This window comes from Typopeltis vanoorti, chromosome 2 (genome assembly GCF_054136105.1).
Source record: "Typopeltis vanoorti isolate ZY-2024b chromosome 2, IOZ_Tvanoo_1.0, whole genome shotgun sequence".
Classification (NCBI taxonomy): domain Eukaryota; kingdom Metazoa; phylum Arthropoda; class Arachnida; order Uropygi; family Thelyphonidae; genus Typopeltis; species Typopeltis vanoorti.
In genome coordinates, this window is record NC_143550.1 from 187,057,788 (window position 1) to 187,073,963 (window position 16,176).

The 16,176-nt window shown below is 36.3% G+C and overlaps 1 protein-coding gene across 2 annotated transcripts in view; it reads left to right on the plus strand.

Moving 5' to 3' along the window:
• LOC150109739 (solute carrier family 35 member F5) overlaps window positions 1–16,176 on the plus strand; it is a 456,325-nt gene that overhangs the window by 188,312 nt on the left and 251,837 nt on the right. For both annotated transcript variants that reach the window (XM_090409943.1, XM_090409951.1), the window contains exon 6: window positions 13,771–13,821. In XM_090409943.1, coding sequence (XP_090266069.1) covers window positions 13,771–13,821 — 51 coding nt within the window. The remainder of the gene's footprint in view (window positions 1–13,770; window positions 13,822–16,176) is intronic.

Sequence of the window (16,176 nt, forward strand, 5' to 3'; positions counted from 1 at the left end):
CCGGTTAAACATAGATCCCATTGTTTTTACAAGGAACCAGGATGAACAGCAAAAAGTCAGCTACTGTAACAAATCCTAAAACACATCCCCAACTCAACCAGAGTTCAAGATCGGTACTATCAACATAAGAAGCCTGAATGGCAAAGAATTGTAGCTAGTTGAGATATTGGATAAGTACCAGATCAACATACTAGGGGTGACTGAAACAAAAAGACAAAACCTGGTTGAGATCTTTCTGAGCAATAAATACAAAATGTTATATTCAATCAATGACAGTCAACGAAAAGGAGTAGCCATAGTATTCAACACTAAATATGAGTCTAATCTTCTTGAATGACAGGCATTTCAAGTAGAGTGATGTGGGCAAATATCAGAATTGGGAACTGGACAATGAGACTTATTTGTGCCTATGGTCCCACAGAAGGTTCTACTAAGGTAGAAGTGGAGGAATTTTTTGAGGCTTTACAGAAAGCAACTGACACAAAGAAAAAAAGGAAAAGTTGTTCCTTGTTAGGGACCTAAATAGCACAATAGGAAATGATTGTGAGACATTGAAAAAATATTTTGGGAAAATTTTTAGAAAAGAGCAAAGCTAATAATGGCAAATACCTGCTGGATTTCTACTCAGGACATGGACTGGTTATAACTAACACAATGTTCCAACATAAAAATGTGCACAAATTCACATTGAGAGAAGAGGCAGGTAATGAGAAAAGTCTCATTGACTGTGTTATTGTTGATAGTGATGTTTTCTCCTTGGTGCAGGAGACACTAGAGTGTACACAGGATTCAAAATTGGTAGTGATCAATATTTAGTCTTCAGCAGGTAAAATTGATTTTCATATTGAAAAGAATAGCATGTAAGAAAGTTTTAAAGTGAATAAAAGATGAGCAGCTTTCAGATGTTAACTGTAAATTAAAATACATAAACATTGAAGAAAAAATGAATGAGTTTGAGAATAGGAACCAGACCTTGGACATTCAGGGGCAAGCCCTGAAGAAAACATTAATTCAGCCAGTGAGGTCTGCAAGGATTGAAAAATCAGAACTCCATGGTGGACACAAAGAAGTTAATGGAACACTGAAGGAAAAGAAGAAAGCATATCAAAAGTTCCTTCCAAATAGGTCAGCTTGTGCTCTTGGAGAATACAGAGACAAATGTAAGAAAGCCAAATACTGTGTAAAACTAGCTTAACAAAAGTCATTGGAAGACTTTGGTAAGAACATAGAAAATAAATATCAAGAAGGTCACAAGATATTCTGGAGGTTGTTGAAGCTCAGAAATGGAGGAAAGAGTGCTATTAAAGGAATTAGAGGTGATAAAGGTGACATGAAAACTGAAGAAAACGATATCCTTAATGTATGGAGTAATTGCTAAATGAAACAATCAGTAACAGCATAGTGGTAAAAAAAAAAAAAAAAAAAAAAAAAAACTGACCAGGCATGCAATCAGGAATACATGCTTGAAATAGAAAAAGCCATCAAAAGCCTGAAATGTGGAAAGACAGTTCGAGTAGATGATATTCGACCAGAAATGCTCAAATATGGAGGTATAAAAGTCTTACAGTGGCTGCATTGCATAGTTTCGGAAGGCCTGGACAGAGGGTCGAATTCCTGGTGATTGGAATAAAAGCTCTCATAGTACACACACATAAAAAGGGAAATAAAATTGAATGTGAGAATTACAGAATTATTTCTGTACTGAGTGTTCCTGGTAAGATTTATGCCAGTATACTTGAGAAACGGTTGAGGAGGATTGTGGAAGAGAAGCTTGCTGAAGAACAAGCTGGATTCAGGCCAAAGAGACGGCTGTCAGATTTTCACTTTAAAACAGATAGCTGAGAAATCATGGGGATATAACAAAGATCTGTATTTAAGTTTTGTAGATCTGGAAAAGGCATATGACAATGTGCCAAGAGAGAAGCTATTCAAAATGCTACAGTTGTATTGTGTCAGTGGGGCATTATAATCAAGCTATACTTGGTCTTTGAGTTGTAAGTCAGCAATTAGAATTGAAGGACATACAGGAAGATCTTTTAATGTTAAATCTGGTGTCAGACAGAGATGTGCATTATCCCATCTGTTATTCATTATCTACATGGATCACTTAATGAAAAAATGGTATTAAAGCCGATATCAAAATTGGAGATATTAATCTCAGCTCTTTGCTTTATGCAGATGATGCTATACTTCTAAATTGAATGACTGTTCTAATAGATATGGTGTGTGAAGGTTAGCAAACCTATAGAACAAGCAAAACATTTCAGCTACTTAGGCATGATTTTTAGTGAAGTTGGTAAATTAAATATGGAAATAGACAACAGAATCAACAAAGCTGGCATGGTAGGAAGTCATCTAAATAAATTCATATGCAATAAGAGAAAATAGTCAACACACTAAATTAGCTGTATACAAGATAGTCTTCAAATCAGTTTTAATTATGAATCTGTGAGCTGGGTTAGAAATAAAACTCTTGACCAATGATTAGAGACCACAGATATGAGAATCCTTAGAAAGATTAGGGGCATGACCAGATGGCATCAATGGCAATATCATATTAAAAATGAGGATATTAGGAAAGAACTTGATATTGTCAGCATCCAGGAATGCATTAGCATAGCTAATCTCACGTGGTATGGTCACTTAAGCAGAATGGGAGAGGAAAGATTAGCAAAACAAGTGTTCTCTGCAAGGTTGGCAGGATAAAGATCCCAGAGGAAGACCAAGATATAGGTGTGATTGATACAGTAAGAAGTGCCTTAGAAGAAAAATATATAATTCTGATGATGATTGAGTCTTGACAGGTAATAGATTGATTTGGAGGAAAACTGTAGATCGGAAGTTAGTAATGTAAATTTTTCATGTAGTACTATCATATCCTGTACACCCTTTGAGGGTACATGTCAGGAATTTGCTGCTGATGATGATCAAACATGAAGATAAACTTATTGATTAAAAGACAGTTTCAAGTAAAGTTATGGGCAAACTTTAAAATGGGACATGGACAATGAAAGTTATTTTGCCTATGGTCCCACAGAAGGTTCTTCCAAGGAAGATGTGCAGGAATTTTTTGAGTCATTAGCACAGGCAGGTGAAAAAAAGAAAATGGAAAAAGTGGTCCTTGTTGGAGATCTGCACAGCAGATTATGAAATCGATACAAAATTAATAACGGAAAAAACTCACGTACAAAGATTATTTAATAGTATAATTTTCACCTGTGTGTCACAAGCATCTTCAGTACATTAAACTCAAATTAAACAATAACTGACAATTCAAAAAACGTAATTACATTATTGTACGTGAGTTTTTTCCGTTATTAATTTTGTATCGATATGTCTACTCACGGTATACCTCTTTTAAAACTTAGATTATGAAATGAAATCTCACCAGGCATATGGGAAAATTTGGAGAAAGGGGCAATGGTAAGTAATTATTATTATTACTACTACATGACACCTCCAGCCAGTCCAAAGACTCATCAAGGGAGGGTGATCCACTCTAAACTCTGTCTCCACCACACATATCCACCAACTACAATTAACCCGAACTACACCAATGCCATTGTTATAGCCTTACTTTTGTTTTTCTATATACATTTCTTTTCTATATCTTACTCTGCTAGTCTTTATCTTTAATTTCGTCTAATATACTACTTTATTCTTACTTATTTATCTCTGTTCGTCTAAGTCACTTGATATAACGTTCTTTCTCCCCTTTTCTCTACTATATACCCTTAAATAAAATATTTACTTATTAATATTTGCACAGCTATCTTAATTTTTTCACACATGCAAATAAAATGTTTATTTCCTACCAAGTATTCTTTCCATTAATTCCTTGCAGTCTCATTGGCCTCTTTATATCTTATGTTTTATCTAATCACACAACAATCTAATAGAGTTAACCCGATAAGTATTAACAAAATTTATTTTTTTCACTGCGCCAGCTAATACCTTGGATAGACGGGATTCTTACCCAGGGCAACCCTCTCAGAGTGATACATGAAAATTAGATCGAATTTAATCTTGTCCCTCCGTTTTCTTATTTCTTCCTCACAGTCGTGGCTCGCTTTAGGAGTTTATATACAAGGGTTTAACCCGCTTAGTTCGTTAGTATTTTATGAGCGGTTGTTTTGAATTCATAAGACAAAAGCAGATCAGGCAGGTACTCGAATGAAACATTTTAATAAGCTTGAGGAATTATGCAAATATACATTATAGGCATATTATTAGGAATGCTCTCAAGGTAAATCAAGGGCTCAAATTTCAATACACTAGATACATATACAAACTTGCATTGACCACTATTACAAGCATCTTCAGCATAAATTCATAGGCTAATATCATACCATCCTAATACACGTGGTCATAAATTAACACAATAATGCACTCCATACATTAAGTTTAGCTCGTTCAGAGATATTCTTGGCCTCGTAGGGCAAACCAATATTAACACAATCTTGGCCCGTACTAAGTCATAGGCTTTTCTTACAGTTCTTTAATTTTAGTCCATTACAAAATACTTTCTTAGGGATCGCACTCTTCTATAGCTGGAAATAGGAATTCAAAAGTCTATCTTACCGTCTCTGATCTAAATTTCTTTGACCTTCTTCTTGCCTTGTCTGGTCATCAAGGCTTTCTGTTTTAGTTTCCTATTAGGATATCTCCAGTCGGACTGTACAAGTGGAATCTCAGCGAGAAAGATTGGAGGTGGCACAGTAACATCACCTTGACCGGACGGCATCTATTTGGTTCCCTCCATCACACGACAACGCACAGCTATCCTAGTCCAAGGATATAGCTTGGCCCATTCCTAACGCTGCGACAGATGAACCAAATGCCTTCCACGACTAGCCAGGAACTTCTCCGACTGTGAACTCGACCACTGTCCGCAAGATCTGGAACCAGGAATCCAAGAAAAAAGCCTGGAATGGTGCTTGCAAGCTTATTAATTTTCTCCTCTTGGTATTTCTCGATCTTTGCGATGTGTGCCTACGCAGTCACGTGTGTTTACGTCAATCTCCTTAGCTCCACTCCCTCTATTTAGTCGCACGTATACCTGATTTCTCTTCCTGGAAGGCACTTTGGTTTCCTCCCTCCCTTATTCATAATACAGGACGGCAAAGGTGAACCCTGACTCACAGGCATAACTATTTTAGTACAAGAGATGGGGTTCTTAAGTGGATTTGCCAGCTTACATTGATCTCTACATCTGGCCCTCACTTAATACAGATTATTTTTAACAGCTCTTTATACAATTTTATACTATTCCTAAATTTTTAATTGATTTGCATTTACAAACAGCTTACATTTATTCTGTTGCCAACGTTCCATATTCTCTGCCCAAGTTGTATTAAAGTTGTGACCTGAATATTTTATAATAAACATTTCTTAGCCCTTTCAGGACACAACCATCTACCGCCCATCACCACTAATATTTCCACAGACAATCACAAACACCCATGCACATGGCGAGATTCGGACCTGCAGCCTTTTGGTTGGAGAGTGGATATGCTAACCACTCGGCCAACCAGACCGGCATTTACTGGACTTCTGCTCAGGACATGGAGTAGTCATTATTAATTCCATGTTTCAACATAAAGATGTGCACAAGTTCACATGGAGAGAAGACAGAAGAAATAAGAAAAGCCTCATTGACTACGTTCATAATCCAACATGCTTCTAAACCGCACCCTTAGGCATTCCTGCAATAACTCATTTTATACTGTAATTACCCCTTACTCACTTGTATGTTTTTGCCTTATTTCCTCAAACCATGATGACCACATTCCAGAGGCCACTTGTCATCTTGGGCACCTGTCTGAACCTTTCATTTTTCTCCTGAGAACCTAAGTGACCATATCTGCATACTCCATTCTAGATGTAGTCTTATCAGACCCTTCTAAATTAGAAGAATAACTCTTTTCCCCTTGAAGTTAGCATTGCCTTCAATAATGCAGTTATCTGATTTATCTTCTTCTTTGAGTGCCATCTCCTATCAGAGGTCGGCGACCACCTTGGCAAATTTTGAGCGATTCTCAGCTATTCTGAGCAGTCTCTCAGAGTTCATACCAGTCCACTGTCTGATATCTGCCAGCCAAGATTTTCTTCATCTTCCTTGTCCTCTTCTTCCATTTATCTTCCCTTTTATAATCAATTGAAGTATCTTATATTTTTCATTACGAAGTAGGTGACCAAGATATGCAGTTTTCCTTCTTTTTATGGTATCTAAAAGTTCACGTGATTTCCCCATTTGTTTCAGTACTTCCTGATTGGACGTTTTTGCTGTCCATGGGATTTTTAACATTCGTCTGTATAACCACATCTCAAAGGCTTCAAGTCTTTTTATTGATGTTGTCTTCAAGGTCCAAGTTTCTGCACCGTACAGCAGTACAGACCATACATAGCATTTAACCATGCGTGCTCTAAGTTTAAACTGCGGTTACACAGTGTTAATTTCATCAAGAGAAAATTTTTTCTTGCCATTTCAATTCTAACTTTTGTTTCCATTTCTGGATTGCAATCTTCATTTAACCAGCATCCAAGATATTTAAACTCTTGCCACTCTTTCTATTTGTTTCCTATTTAAAGAAAGTGCTAAATTAAGAATTGGTTTCTTACTTATGACCATGAATTTAGTTTTGGTGATATTTATTTTTAATCCCATTTTTTCACTCTATGCATTTATTAGCTCCAAAAGATTTTGAAGATCCTGAATATTGTCAGCCAGAAGAGCTGTATCATCGGCATATCCGATGTTACTGATGATTTCACCATTTACACTAATCCCTTCCTTTCTTCCTTCCAAGACTTTTTGAAATATGGCTTCTGAGTAGATATTAAAAAGAAGAGGTGACAGCACACATCCTTGCCTTACTCCTCGTTTGATGTTAATGGAGTCTATAATAATGTCATCAACTTGAGCAGATGCCTTTTGGTTCCAATATAAGTTTTCAATGATCCTGATGTCTTTACCATCTAATCCAATTCTTTTTAATAGTACAATCATTTTAGCATGTTGGACTTAGTCAAATGCTTTCTTGAAGTCGATGAAGCAAATGAATATTACCTTGCTTTGGTCAATACATTTTTGAAATAGGATCTGAGAACAGAAAAGGGCCTCTCTTGTTCACAAGCCGTTTCTAAAGCCGAATTGAGTATCACTGATGGTGTCTTCACATTTTCTGTATATTCTTTTTTGAATTATTTTCAGAAACATTTTGAGAACGTGACTCATTAGGCTGATCATTCTATAGTCATTGCAAGTTTTCGCATTTACTTTTTTAGGTAGCATGATGAAGGTCGACTGTAACCAGTCTTGAGGGATTATGCCTGTATCGTAGATCTTATTAAATAGCTCTACTAATATGTTAATGTCACCTTCTAATAACTTTACTATATCTGCCGGTATTCTATCTGGTCCTAGGGCTTTACCATTTTTAACTGAGTTCAATGCACATTCTACCTCTGATTTTAGAATGCATGGACCTTCCATATGTTCATAAGTATTTTCTGGGTTCTGTCTGTCATCAGTAAAGAGTTCTTCTATATATTTCACCCATTCTTGTATTTTGTCATCCTTTTTGGATATAATTTCTCCCTTTTTGTTTAGAAGGATACAGAATTGTTTTTTCTTATATATATACCTGAGGTCTCTTTCATCTTTTTGTGTAGATTAAAATTGTCATGTTTTTCCTGTAGAATTTCTATTTCATCCAAATTCATCCAAATTTCTTTTGCTTTTTTGATCTTGTGTTTAATAATTTTCTGAACCTCTGTATATTTTGTTGGATTATGATTTTTATATGATCTGCGTTGATCCATGAGAGAAAGAATTTCATCAGTCATCCAATCTTTCTTTTTTACTGCTCTATTAGGACATAAGGTATTGGTACATTTCTCTATGAAGACAGATTTCAATTTGTCCCACGATTCATCAACCCTCATGATGTCATCATTCTTGATAAGTGCTAGCTCTTGATTCAGATCTTGACTCAATTTGCTTCTTATCTCTGTGTTTTTTAATTTTCCCAAATCAAACCTTTTGTGTTGATGTTTCTTAAGCATAGCTTTCAGTTTAAGTTGTAACTCTGCCACCAGTAGGTTATGATCAGAAGCAATATCTGCACTAGGATAGGTTTTTGTACTCTTTATAGAACTTCGAAATCGTTGATTAATTAGTAAGTAATCAATTTGGTTTCTGACTATATTCCCATTATTATCCTGTGGTGATCGCCAAGTATACAATCTTCGAGGTGGTAGCTTAAACCATGTGTTTGTGATTATTAGCTCCTCTTCCTGGCAGAATTGAAAAAGACGGTCACCTCTCTCATTTCTTGTGCCCAGTCCATGTTCGCCAACTACATCTCCACTTCTACCTTTCCCAACTTTAGCATTGAAATCACCCATGACTATGTTAATATCATGCTTTTTTGTATTTTTCATTAGTTCTTTTAATTGATCATAAAATTCTTCAACCTCGGTATCACTCTTGTCAGCAGTAGGGGCATAGACTTGTATAAGATTAACATCTAGTGGTTGTCCTTTCAGTTTTAATAACATCATCCTAACTGAGTAAGGGATGAAGCTCAACAGTGACTTATTGATCTCTTTATTATTATTCCAATTCCATTTTGATGGTTGTTTTCACAACTTCCAGAGTGATACATTGTCATGTCATTGACTTGAGTTTTGCCTGATCCTGGCCACCTAACTTCACTCATTCCTAAAATTCCAATTTCAAGTCTTTTCATTTCTTGGATAGCATTTCTTAGCTTACCTGCTTCATACAAGGTTCTGACATTCCAGGTTCCTAGTTTTACAGAGCGCACCATGTTGAGCCCGGGGATTCTTCGCACCCCTGTCCCATTTAAGGGATGCCAGTAACTCGGGGCCATTTGTGTAGATTTGCTCGCCATGGTGGTTAGTCTGGAGAGAGAATAGAGCAGTAGTTTCTCCATTTGCTTTTTGCTCTGCAGTATTACAGACGTACACAATAAACTGTATTGCCATCTGCAATTTTCTAATCACAAGCTTTACCATCATCATGAGACTTCAACCTTGTGTCAGTACTGACAAAGCTGCTTCCCTTTGCCAGAGGATTGAATCCTTTATTTTTCCTTGTAATCCTAGGTAGGGGCCCTAACCGGGTACTGGCAGCCGGAGCCAGCTGAGCCCGGGTTGTTTATAGAGGTCTGCTCCTCTGAAGATTCTTCCGCACATTTCACTGTTGGGATACAAATCCTCTTCCACTGATTTGTCCGTTGTTCTTCACAGAGGTCCATTAGCATCCTTGTAGGGAGTGTACCCTACGGAAGGTCCCAGGGAGCACGACATGGACTTGCCTCATCTGATTTATGACAACCTTAAAAAAGGTTGTCATAAATCAGACCCTCTGAGACCCTAAACTTTAATCCTTTGATCACTACTAAACGTCTAGCTTTGTTGACTTACTGCAGAAAATGTCTATAATACATATTGTGAGCAAAGAATAATGATTGTCAATTTCATGTTGCAAAATGTAAGGTTATGCACTTCAGGTTGAAAAGGTTGCATATGATGTATCATATTGATGGTATTGGTTTGCAAGAAATTGATGAGGCTAGGCACTTCGATAATGGTGGACAAAGAGTTGAACTTCAGAAGACATATTGCGAAAGTTGGTAAAATAGCTCAATGATTTACTTGGATGCTGAAAAACACATTAACAAATAAAGATAAGGAATTTATTATCATTCTTTATAAGGCTATGATTCGGTCACATCTTAACTGCTACTCACAAATTTGGTCACCTGAGTTTCTTGGGGAACAGGAAGTGGTCGAAAGGATTAAAGACAAGTGACTAAGATGGTTACAGGTCTTTGGAATACTCCCTATCAGGATAGGTTGAAGGTTTTTTGGGTTACAAATTTGATAGGAAGAGAAGAGGGGACATGATAGAAACTTTTAATATATTAAAGGAGTTTTATAAAATTGATGCCCGCAGTAAAAGATTTTTCAATATATGACAGAGTACTAGGTGTTATCCATGGAAGTTGTGTAAGAATGTGTTTAGTAGGAGTATCCCGACCATATTTTTGTGTGGTGAGTGAGTGGAATGGATTGCCAGAATTGGTTGCGAATTCCCTAATGGTGAATGGATTCAAGGAGAGGTATGATAGAATTTGTGTGTATGATGGTTGGTTTGGGTCTTTTGCGATGAGTCGCTGAACTCCATAGGGATGCCATAAATAATAATAATAATAATCTTACATTTAGAAAACACTGGCACAAAAAGCTAAACCCAAAATTCCCACAGATACCAAAAAAAAAAAAGAGACCATCGTCTCCATGAAAAAGTTTTATCATGTCTTATGTCTACAGCAAACTCCAACCCACTCTAGATGAAATTGATGCAGCACTCAAACTAAAACAAGTAAAGCGTTTGGTATTGATGGCATCCTCCCAGACTTTCTTACTCACTTGGCTCAAAAGCAAAACCCTGCTATTTATTTTTCTTTTTAATAATAAATGATGAATGGCTCTGAAAACTTTGGCATGAATCAAAGATGATAGCCTTGCCAGAACCCAATGACCCAATAACTACTACTCTATAACATTACTGTGCACTCCTTACACACTTTTTGAAAGGATTATCCTCTCTAGGATTTCTCCACAAATAGAAGCCATCCTACCAAGTTAGCAGGCTGGGTTTAAACTTGCAGAAGCTGCTGTGACCACGTCATAGCTCTCACAATCCACATACACCCTCTGTCCAAAAAGAAGCCGAGCTTTTGATAGAAAATAAAACACAGGCCAATTATAATTATTGAAATCATTCATTTCAATCAATATGCTCTCCCTCAGCTTTGATACAGCGTTTGACACATTCAATTAATTCGTTAAATGAGTTTTTTATATCGGTGTTTGGGATACTGTTGAGGATCGTGGTTACTGCTGTTTGAATTTTCAGTGGTGTTGTATCGCTTTCCTTTTATTGGCAAATGAAGTCAGGGGAAGAGAAAGAAGTCACAGGGTGCTAAACAAGTGAATACAGCGAGTGATCCAACACACAAACTTGGTCTTTGCTCAAAAACTGTCTCACAATGTTTGAACGATGAGATGGTGCATTATCGTGCAAAAGTGACCAGCTGCCTGCATCACGATATTCATGCCGTACGCAACGAATTCTTGCTATCAATCGCTTCAAAACTTCAAGATAAAACTCACCATTGACTGTTTGGCCAGGCAGAGCAAATTCTTTGTGGATAATGCCCTTGGAATCATAGAAACAAATTAGCATTGTCTTTACTTTTGATTCTCCAAGCGACTTTTTTTTGCACATGCCCCCTCTTCTGGTGGTCTCCACTCAGCACTCTGGAGCTTTGTTTTTGGGCTCGTACTCAAAACACCACATTTCGTCACCAGTAACGATCGTTTCAAGGAAGTTTGAGTCCTTATGAGCGGTTTTAATGAGGTCCTTGCAGTGCTCAATTTGATACATTTTTTGGTCGTCAGTCAACTTGTGGAGAACAAATCGAATTCAATTTATGAAGGCCCAAACTCTCGGTCAAAATGTTGTGCACAGTTGATTTTGAAATCCTCAATTCATCTTCAATCAATCTCACAGACAATTTCGGGTTTTCTTTGATGAAATCGCGCACTTTTTGGATGGTAACTTCGCTCAGTCCAGTTTTTGGACAGCCTGGCTTTTCATCGTCCTCAAGTGTCTCATGACCACTTTGAAATCACTTAAACCACCCATAAACTTGAGTATGGGATAAGCATTCACCACTGTATGCTTTCTGAAGCATTTGATGCGTTTCAGTAAAACTTTTACCAAGTTTAACACAAAAGTCAATCGCAGTCCTCTGTTTGAAATTCATTTTCTGACCGTTCGTCATAACACACTGTCACAAACTCATTTTCTAACCATCATAACACACCATCACTCTTGGCACTATAACTTGGCTTCTAATGAAACGAATGTCATAAACAGTTCACACAACACTAATGAAGGTTGCTGCTTTCGACAACAAAAATATACAACAGGTGGCGCCACTAGTTTCTTCTATTTTCGAAAAATTCTGTTTCTTTTTGGACAGAGGGTGTAGATGCTGGAATTGTTTAAAAACAGGTACTGCTTTCAGAGACTTAACATCAGCTTATGACACCGTATGGAAGAAAGGTTTACTGTATAAAGCAGCCAAAAGACTCTAAAATTACTATAACAGATACTCGCCAATAGGAAAATGAAGGTTCATCTGGATTCACAGAAAAGAGAACATTTTTCCTGCAGGATTTATTGTCACAAGGTCCTCACCCCTCAGTTTTATTCAACCTGTAACACAAGTAACATCCCTCCAACTGCTAGTTTAAAGTATATCTATGCTGATGACACAGCTATTGATCCAAGACAAGATTACTCTGAAACTACAAGATTGCTTTGAAAGCTAAGGACTATCTCCTAATCACATCAAAACTGTTGTTTCTGCTTTCCACAAAAAACATGAAGCTCATAGAAAACTAAACTTCTGCAACAGGACTAATCCATTAAAGTAACCCCTGTTACCTTTGTCACACTTGACTTTCAAAAGCATTTGGAAAAAACTAAGTTTAAGAAATCTGCCAGGAACAACAACATAAACAAGCTGATAGCACAACTTGGGGTTGGAATGCCTCGACTCTTAAAATAGCAGCCCTGGCTCTTGTCTTTCCTGTTGCCAAGTATCCTTCACCAGTTATCAGTCAAAGTCACCACACAACTCTTGTGGACACACAATTTAACATAACAATAAGAACCATCTCGGTACCTTAAAATCTACTCTCTCATGGTTATCTTTTCTTTCCCACATCACTCCTCCATGCTTCAGAAGAGAAAAAAGCAACCATCAAAGAAATAAAGAAAATCAGAAATAACATGTACCTTCCTATACATCAAGATATCTGTCACTTCCAGCTCACTACCTTACCTCTAGATCTCCCATATGACTAGGGGAAGTACAAGATGATATTCCTCAGGATTTGGTGGTGAAGAAACTGGAATGAACTACAAATAAGTGCCTGATTACAGATCCAACTAGATGAAACCTACAGGATTCAGTCTCCCTCAACTTCTGGAGTCATCTAAAGAGAATTAGAACTGGACAAAGTCATTGTGCCCTCTTATTATATCTGGGGAATTTCAGTTACCCTTTTTTTGTGTGGTGCTGTACAGACTGTTTGTCATATCACCGATGACTGCTTCACACCTCCTTCCCTGAAGGTCTCAGGTGCTTGCATTTATTCCCAGATTGCACCATTGATTGGTTAACTGAACTCTGTCTGTATATAGTTTTGCTTATTAATTTCTTGTATTTTTCCTCATATGCTAAATAAATAATTAAATAGAAAACATTAAAACAACACACTTTAACATGTGTCCAACCTGCGTAGTTACTCTGTTATCAGATGTATCCCTTATCACTCGTTAGGCTGCTGAGAAGTTTATATAATGCATTCATTCTCCATGTCATACTTAATAATTGAGTTATTGCTGAGAAGGCTTCAGAGAATTGTGATTTTAGCAATATTTGGACTAAATTGAGATCATGAATTTCCAAGTTCAGACAGTCATTAGCCTTATAATGTATCAGATTTGTCACGTCTTTATTTGAATGTTTTGATATCTGTAAAAAATATTAAACACAGCATTCATGTTATAAAACTTTTGTGATTTTTGTTATGAAGTAATGAAACTGGATGAAACTCAGTATTTATCTAACCAATGGAATATTTTTTTATTCATTTTAGGTAATAAATCTGTGAAATTCAGTAAAGTCACAGAAGTTAGGCAGCTGTCAGGTAAGTAGTTTCGTTTACTGACAATTAGTATAAAGTTATCAAGTTATACATCTTGGTGAATAATAGGACTACAATACAGTCAGTGTTGGTTATGCTAGCTTCCTTAGATTATCTTGTTCGGAGATATTAAATGAAGTACCTTATAAGACAAGGTATGGCAAAATGGCATTAATTTTCTGATTTATTCATCATAGATGTTGGCAAGGAAATCTGCAGATCAAAAGTAGAAAAACTTATACTGGTGTTAAAAGATATTAAAAAATGTGTGTGTACATATAAAACATTTTATATACATTTTTTAAATGGATAATAAACAAGTAATCATTATGGGTAATATAAATTATTCGAATATTGATTGCATAGCTCATCATAAGAATGAAAGAGAATTTTTGAACTGTTGCTAAACAGTTTTTGCAAGTACCGTGTGAAAGAGGAATTTATGGTCAAAGAATGTTTGATTTAATCATACTGTCAATTATCGGGTCTCATTAAGGATGTGACTGTTTTTCCACCAGTTGGTGACAGTGATCGTACTGACTCAGGAAGAAATGAAATAAATAGACTACTACATTCAATCCCATGTTAATGTTGCTGAATGGGAATGACATGAATCTTGTATGGGGAATCTTTGAAAAGGTGCCTAAATCAAGCAGTATCTGAAAGAACAAATAGGGTGGGAGTGAAATGGATATGCAACTTTATTAAACAAGAGATCTTGAAGCAGGTGATGATAGGAAAAGATATCATGAGAATAAGAGTGAGCAAAGCTATGAAATATATAACATGCAGGCCATAAAAGTTACAAGTATTGTATGGAAAATAAAATCAGAGTATGAAACGAAATTGGCTGTATAGACCAAAGTACCCAAAAGAATTTTGGGTACATTATACTGCAAGTAAAAGAAAAAATGAATGTGAAATAATATCTTCAATGAATGCAAATAGTACTGTTGTGCAAGAAGCAGATATATATGATTATTCAAATAATGAATCCTTTCTTTGTTGAGATCTGTCAACCATATATATTGGATTTAGATATAGAAGTGAATGAGAGGGAGGTTCTCAAGTTGTTGCATAACCTGAATTCAGCAACAGGGACAGATAGGATATCAACACATCTTCTAATGGAATGTATAGAGGACCTGATTAAGCCATTGATACACTTGTATAATTTTAGCCTTAGTTCAGGAAAAATCCTGCATAAATGAAAAGGATGTATGATAGTCCCATTATACATATGCAGTACAAAAACTGATGTCTTGATTACCAATCTATCAGAAAGTCTGGAATGGTGGAAAATATTTTAGAGAAGTTGGTAAAAACTTGCACACTTGAAGTGGTTGGCAAATAAGCTATATGTTACAAGGAATAGGATGAGTTTAGTAAAGGGCAGTCATGTTCCATGCAATTTCCTCATGTTTTATAATAATGTTATGGCTAAGTTGGATAAAGGATGTTGCTAATACAGTGATAGTGTTGGACTTTGCTAAGGCATTTGATAGAATATCACATGAAAAGCTGTTGCATAAACTGGAGAATATGTGTTGGAATATAAACTGTTGACTTGGATAAGTGGTTGGGTGACAGACATCAGAAAGTTATAGGGTGTCTGTCTGCCAGATTTAGCATGACCACTTGGAGTACCTGAATGATTAGTCCTTGGTGGACCATTGCTGTGTTCATATATTTTAATGGTTTGGGAAACGTCTGTCAGGAGACTTTCAGTTTTTGCTGATGTTGCAAAGATGGGCAGGTCAATCAATGATGCTATTAGTATGCTGTACTTGCAGAATGATTTGAATAAGCCACAGCTGTAGGCAAATGATGATGGTTGTCAATTCAACATTTGTGAGTATAAAGTGATGCACTATTGTGTGAGATTTCCATGGTATATTATTTTGGTGGAACAATTATGTAAGGATAATGCAGTCATTTTTGCCTCTTTAAAAGGCTTTAATATGACCTCATGTGAACTACTTTGTGCAGATTTGGTCTCCTGCATTCCACAGAGATAAAAAAATCGATGGGAAGAGTTCAAATAGGAGCTACAAATATGATATTGGGATTATGAAATATAGATTATGAAGACAGATTGACAGAATGTGGACTGCAGAAACTAGTAAGAAAGTGAGGAGATATTGTTGCGATGTTTTCCTATAATATTTATCTCTCTACTTATTTGTTATAATACGTTTGTACTCTAATCGTTTAGATTAACTTCTATTGTTTTATATCTTTCCTTTATCCTACCAGCTACACCATTTATATTGAGACTTTTTCTTATCTTGTTTGCTTTTTCTTTACTTAATTAGTTATTTACCCTTTATATATATCCTTTCTTAACTAATCCAACAT